Source organism: Nestor notabilis, unplaced genomic scaffold, assembly GCF_000696875.1.
Source record: "Nestor notabilis isolate BGI_N333 unplaced genomic scaffold, ASM69687v1 scaffold19943, whole genome shotgun sequence".
Classification (NCBI taxonomy): domain Eukaryota; kingdom Metazoa; phylum Chordata; class Aves; order Psittaciformes; family Psittacidae; genus Nestor; species Nestor notabilis.
Genome location: NW_009921711.1, coordinates 7,456 through 14,669, shown reverse-complemented (window position 1 = coordinate 14,669; position 7,214 = coordinate 7,456). Strand labels below are relative to the sequence as shown.

The 7,214-nt window shown below is 48.0% G+C and overlaps 1 protein-coding gene across 1 annotated transcript; it reads left to right on the top strand.

Moving 5' to 3' along the window:
- Nucleotides 1–862: 862 nt before the first annotated feature.
- NOTUM (notum pectinacetylesterase homolog (Drosophila)) lies at nt 863–6,854 on the top strand (the record flags this gene model as incomplete). Its single annotated transcript, XM_010011276.1, has 8 exons — nt 863–923; nt 1,762–1,820; nt 3,237–3,339; nt 4,072–4,263; nt 4,597–4,697; nt 4,797–4,944; nt 5,553–5,600; nt 5,691–6,854. Coding segments are annotated over 8 exons (1,019 nt in total), but the record flags the coding sequence as incomplete, so codon positions are not given.
- Nucleotides 6,855–7,214: the final 360 nt, after the last annotated feature.

The window sequence follows — 7,214 nt, the reverse complement described above, 5'->3', positions numbered from 1 at the left end:
GGTGCCACGGGCACGGAGGGCTCTCAGCCCACACACGTGCTGCTGCACGGCCGTGCGCGCGTGCTCGGTGCGCGGTTGCAGGAGCCGGTGCGCTGTGTGTTAAACGCGGGCACGTCCTCACAGACCTGCTGGGATCTTCAGAGCCGTGTTCAGTTTTCTGTTTTCTAAAGAGACTTTGTGTGCCTCTTACTCCTGTTGGAGGAACTTGGGCCTCAGTCAGTTTGTCGGGACCGAGGCACTTTCTCCCATATGCGTTCCCTGCCGTGGGACCAGCCCCGTGTGTGTTGGGAGGAATCAGATTTACTGTCTGGGTTTCACCTGGAGCTGCCTGGTTCCACCTTTCCCCATCTACAGCTGTGTAAAGCTGCAGGGTCTCTGTGTGAAAGCAGACATTTGGTGCATATAGAGTATTTGTAGCATCTTTCAGTGTCGGGCGTAGGGAGGAATTAGCGCCCAGATGCCCATGCTCTGGACCAGCAGGCTCCTGAAGCAGCACTGAAATGATGAGCTGCTCTCTTCATCCTCACTGCTTGTGAGCACCAAAACCTCTCCAATCACACAGATCTGTACTTGCACGTATTGGCATTCACCTGCCAAGATTGGGGTTTGGGGAAAGGGCTAAATTTTAGGTGTGTGTCACTGGTTCTTCGGTGTGCTACAAGAGGCCTCTAGACCAGCTTCGTCCCCAGCATGAATCAGATTCTGAAAGTCACGTCTGCCTAAGGGCAGGTTCAGAAACATCCCTCCCGCTGCCTTTAGCGATGTTTTGGCCTGGATGTTTGCTTTCTGTGTGGTCAGAGATGCTGCATGATGGCACAGGCTGTCAGCGGTGCCTTTCTCGTCTCTTTGTGCCCATCTGCAGGAACCGGGATCCTGTCGTCACAGCCGGAAGAGAATCCCCACTGGTGGAACGCCAACATGGTGTAAGGAGGGACAATGAGGGCAACAGGGGGATACTTAAACAGCATCTTTTGCCTTCTAGGCTGTCAAGCATGCTACAAAGACAGATTAAGACCAACACTTGTGGGAGGAAATTGCATGTTTCCTCGTTTGTCTCAGTCCGGCTCCCTAACAAGCAGCACTGGCAAAGGCTGGAGGGACTTCAGTCCAGGCTCCTTGGAGTTGTGGGGTGATCTAATGAAGAAAAACTAGGGCTAGCTTAGAGAACCTTCTCAAATAGCTGAAGTGGCTAATACTGCTGTGAGTGGTGGGCCGAGAGCTCAAAGAAGGGAGAAATGAGAAAAACACCACTTTAAATACGCATCTCTTTAGGGAGGAAGAGCAGAGGAGAGGCTGTTAACTGGCATTCTGCAAGCTGGAGACAAAAATGGGAAGATAAATTAATTCCTGCAAAAACCTCCAGTGGCTGCAGTCAGCATTCACACTGCATTGAGAAGGTCTCATTTTTCATGTGAAAAACAAGCACAGAGTTCCCCTGTGGCAGACCATCCATTGTATCAGTGGGACAGCTAAGAGCAAAGTCTCGGTTATTGTTCTGTCCATTGAGCTCAGTGCTTCAATTAGGTTAATAAAAGACACGTTATTTGTTGATTTAACTCGGTAAAACTACCAGTGTTCAGGAGAAAATTCAGGACAGTTACAAGTGTCACTCGTTGTGCCACAAGGGAAGGTGTCTGACGGGGCGGGAAACTTCCCTTTTCCTCTCACCGGGGGTTAATTTTCTGCCAGTGACCTGACCCTGTCCTCACCCCTCCTGGGATGTCAAAGGAACATCAGTGCTCACGCAGCTCTCTCTTGCAGATTCATCCCTTACTGCTCAAGTGATGTTTGGAGTGGTGCCTCTTCCAAGTCTGAGAAAAGTGAGTGTTACTGATGGGCTGTTGCTGCCCCAGACGTCACACATTAAAGGATATGGCCAGACTTCTGTGAAGTTACATGAATGAATAACAGGCTTTTTCTTGCTGAAGGGCAGGAAAGGATATCAAGTCACTTCCAGATAAAACATCCTGATCTCTTTAGCTTGGGCTGTTTTGACATAGTTCAGAGCCGCTGCTTGCAGAGATGTTGCACCAATGCAGTTTGTGAGGATTAGAGGAACAAAATTCCTTTTAGATGAATCTCTGGGTTCCAGCACACAGCAAACTAAATGGTGTAGCTGAGGAACCGTGTTGCGTTGGATGCAGCTTTGGCTTTGCTGATCTGAGAGGCAAGTGCAGTAAATTTAGTTTCAGACTTGTATCAGGAGGCCTTTGAAAGGAGCATCTTGTGTCAGGCTGTGTGCAGGTTGCTTTGGGGAAAAGGAATAGTTCATTTTATACATGCACTGCCATCAGCTCTCATTCTGATGATGATGGAACTGGAGTCTGCTTAAAAGAGTCCTGGATTAAGCTGGGCTTCCTGCAGATGGATTGTGCTACCTCAGGTCTTTCTCTGGGTTTCCCAACTTAAGCAGGGTTGGTGTCTGGGTGCAGGGATGCCTACAGAAACACCAGGGACTTAGTTCTCCTCTCGTTTGTTCATGAAGTGTTTTCTTTGGCCAGGATGAAATTACTGTTACATGGTGCTGTTGATGCTGTTAACAGAAGAATTTGGCCCAAGCTGTGCCGTGCTGTGGCATTGAAAAGGCAGAAGGTTTAATGCTTCTCTTTGAGCTGGTCTGCGAGTTCCAGCCTTAAATCAGACACTGTCACTCCATGTGTCTGGTCACTAACACTTGCAGTGGGAAGCTGACTTCTCGTGGATACCACAGATACACGTTTTGTCACCATAAGGGGCCTTTCTGCTCCCCAGGTTCTTTTAACTGTCCCCGTGAAGCAGCTCCTCTCCAGCAGACACGGCTGCCTCTCGGCGGTGCTGCCCATGTAGGTGCAACCTTTGTGAAACGCTGCTTGACTGAAGTGGCTTTAATGAGCTGGGGAGAAAGGGAGGCAGGACCTTGGAACTGGGACTCCAGGTGGTAGGAAGGTGTCTGTGTTCCTTGTGTACAGAGGAAGGCTCACAGCACCTGCCTTCTTGTTCTCTACGTGTTCCAATTCCTACGCGCTGCTGTTGGAGGGTGTGCTTGTGCTGCTGCGTATTCTCTTCACTCTTTCAGGGAAGCAAGTTTTGCAGGGGGGGAGTATCTTCTGTTAGATGTACGTGAGACGGGTGGAGAAAATGGGCCTGGTTTTAGGTTCATAAGCCCTTCGTAAGGTTCTTAAGCATTCATGGAGAGGAAGCGAAAGTCTTAACCTGGGCAAGAAACAGTTCTGTTGAAACTGAGCTCTCTCTTCCAGATGAATATGCCTTCATGGGAGCACTGATCATTCAGGAGGTTATAAAGGAGCTGGTGGGAAAAGGCCTTGGCACTGCCAAAGTGTTGCTGCTAGCAGGGAGCAGGTGGGTACCTACATTTCGTGTGGTGAAGACAGGAGAGTTCCACAGCCGGCGGCTGTTAGGGAGCAGGTCTCAGCAGCAGACCCTGGATCTCTTCTCAGTTTTCTTCTTCACGTGGTACAACAGGGGGTGATAAATAGTATTACTTCCTCAGCTTTTGGTCCAGGTACACTTATGAGAAAATCATAAGGTGAAAGCTTTGCAGGAGGGAGGGTGCGTTTCGGTCTTCCCTGCATCGAGCATGCTGGCTCCTCTTGGCCCGCACCATGAGACGTGTGCCACTGGGAATGGACCTGGGACATGTGAATTGAAACACCGGGCTTGCGTGACTGGGTGCTCTGAGTCGTGCCGTGCTGCACAGAGCTATGGGCCACTCAGCATATACTACATGGGTGGAATAGAGAAGTTGCAAAGGATGAATTTGTCTCACTTTAGATTCTTTAGTTTTTGAGCAGTCAAACGCTATTGATACAAAGCACATAAATCTCCCAGAAGAAGGAATAAGAACAGAGCTGACTTCTGAGGTATCACAATTGTTACTCAGCACTGGTTTTATTTCTGAGTGTTTTGCAAAGCAAAGGAATAACTTGGTGACTGCCGAGTTCATGGTGCATTGCTGTGTGGATAGATGAAGTTGTCCTTAGGGTGTCACTGCTGTGAGAGGGTATGTGAATTAGGCAGCCATTCAGTAGCTGTGTGCGCTTCATGACTGCAGTGTTAATGTTGCTGTTGCAGTGCTGGAGGGACAGGAGTGCTCCTGAATGTGGATCGAGTGGCAGAGCAGCTGGAGGAGATGGGTTATCCAGGGATTCAGGTTCGAGGCTTGGCAGACTCCGGATGGTTCCTGGATAATAAACAGTATCGCAGAACCGACTGTATTGATACCATCACATGTGCTCCAACGGAAGCCATCAGAAGAGGCATAAGGTACAATCAGATGCTCTAAAGGACTTTTGTAAGAGTTAGGGTGTGGAGAAGATCTCCTCCTCCTCTATCTTCCTCCATTTTGATACTTAAAGAGTATTTATCATCTACATCAGTGTCTTTTCAATGATTTTATTGGAAAAGACAGTGACTTAAAATCTAGACATGCAAAAGGTTGTGTGCAATTGTGGATGCTCTAAAATGTGATTGATGGGACAATGTAGCCAGGAAAGAACTCTGGTGTTCGAGTAATCAGAACAGAAATAGATGGGATATGGAAAGGCCGTTGCTAAGATTGCACTATGCCTTTCATTCAGTTACTGCTTTGTCTTCTAGGTATTGGAATGGGATTGTTCCTGAACGCTGCAAGCTGCAGTTTAAAGAGGGAGAAGAATGGAATTGCTTTTTTGGATATAAGATTTACCCCACTCTTCGATGTGAGTATCAGAGGAGAGCTACCAAATGGATTCCAGGGTTTCCTCTGTATCTGCAGCTAACTTAGAGCAATCTCTTTTCCAAATCTTTTGTCTTCCCAGGTCCAGTCTTCGTTGTCCAATGGCTCTTTGATGAGGCCCAGCTTACTGTAGACAATGTTCACCTCACTGGCCAGCCTGTTCAGGAGGGGCAGTGGCTCTACATCCAGAATCTGGGTAGGGAGCTAAGAAACACCTTGAAGGATGTGACGTAAGTGTTCCATTGAGGAAAACCTGGCACATTTCTTTCTAAGACGTATTTTTGTCTAGTATTCTAGCAGCATTTCTCAGATCTCTGCAGAGTTGAGTGTTGTGAATTTGGTGGCTGTTAGTTCGTCTACAGCAATGATCTTGCCTTTTTTATTTCGGGATAAGTGCAAAGTAACTTCCAGCTTCACAACTATCAGCTGCCCTTTGTAATCTCTAGGCAGAGGTTTTCTCTTTCCTGCCTCCAAGGCAAGGTCAGACTCCTTGCCACCACGCAGCCATTAACCTCCCAGGGATGTTCTGAAAATCATAAAACATCCAAAGAGCTGATGAGACAACAGAGGAGGAACTGTTAATGCGCCTTACTTGCTTCACACGAGAGCAGGTACCCAGGAGTCCTGTTGCAGATGTGCACTGTTAGGCAGGAAGCAACCCCTTTCCTTCTGGATACTTTCCAGTCCAGGCAGGGTTTATATCAGCCAGTTATGGCTGTTCTAAAACTCTTGCCAGGGGCAGCAAAAAGTCCACCCTCTCCTGAGTCCGGAAGGTTCTGTTTAGCAGGAGGCAGCTTGTCCCTCCAAGACCTAACCCACGTTTCCTTTCTTCCCTCAGTGCCAGCTTTGCTCCTGCCTGTCTGGCTCATGAGATCATTACACGCAAGTGAGTGCTTTTGCAGGCTCCGCGAGTGGGCGGCGGGGGGACACGCTGGTTCCCACGGCCTGATCCGGGCTCTGCCCTTTGTCGTTCCAGTCACTGGACGGACATCCAGGTGAAGGGGACGTCGCTCCCCCGTGCCCTGCACTGCTGGGATCGGAGCCTACACGAGAGCAACAAAAATGGGAAGGCCCCTCTGAAAGGCTGCCCAATTCATCTGATTGACAGCTGTCCATGGCCTCATTGCAACCCCTCGTGCCCCACCATCAGGGACCAGTTCACAGGGCAGGAGATGAACGTGATCCAGTTCCTCATGCACATGGGTTTCGATGTTCAGAAGATGGCACAGCAGCAGGGCCTGGAGCCCAGTAAACTCCTGGGGATGCTCAGCAGTGGTAACTAGCAAGGGCTCTGCATAGGGGCAGAGATTAGATCAGGAGGAGACTCTAAGCCCTTCTCCCACACTTCCTAATCTTCCTTATGCTCATGCAGGCAGCCGCACGCTCACACCCATGCATGCTCAGACCTGTACACACCACGTGCTCCCACACTCTTGCACACTTAGGATGTGTCCAGCAAAAAAAAATTAGGCAATTTCTTGCTTACACCGTTTGACCGGAACATGTTACCTCCAAACTGCAGGGCTCAGTTTTGGCCATTCACATCCTCTTCCTGCATAACACAAGGCAACCTGATACAGGGAGTAGCAAAGCCATAAATAGCAGCAGTGAGAATCTTCCCCAGATCTAGGACTTCTTCCCTTGCCATGAATTTTACATCATAGACTTGATACAAGTGGTGAACAAAGCAAGCACTGGATTTCTTTTGTCCAACTAGGAGTGAAGGAACAATAACCTGACTGCCTGGAAGTCAGCATCTTGCGATGCATCATCACGTACAAGCCCAGGACACGTGCTAGGGATGGACACTCTTGTACTCAATTTACTTTCATATTATTTTATAAAATGACTTTTTTATTACTTTTTTAAACTAAGCAAGAAATATAAATGATATTGTTTTGTAACATATTTTTTTTTAAATAACGAAGAAACCTCTTGCTACGTGGGCAATGTGGACATATTTATTTTAATATGTAAAACGCTATTTATAAGGGCTGACCAGAGAACCATACATACGTCTTTGTAAAGTTGTATATGCTGCTCGTTTGGATGGGTTATTCTTATGATCACTTGTGCCTGGGAGAGGGCTGAGGGTGGTGTTGGTCTTCTATATTAATTAGACTTCTGTGTTCCCCTTGCAGTATGCTTTGTCATTGTTTCTCTGATGAAGAGGTTGTAATACGGGGTCTAAGTACAGAGATTTTCACCCAGCATCTGATGTTTGTGTACTTGCACAGCACTTCCAGCTTGACACTGACTGGCCAGGTATTCCAGGGCATTGCATTTTAAGATGCAGGGACATCTGGTTTTGCAGCAAAGGCTTCTGTTCTCCTGAGCAATGTTTGATGAGCCCGTCTGTCCTGTCTCAAAATGGGGAGCATTTGGAACATAAAAGGCAGCGAACACAAGGCAAGCACCAACATATTTCTATTCTTTTAGTCATTTGTGAACACACCCACCTCAGGACACCGAGAATCCCCTTTGATGGTAATGGGAGGAG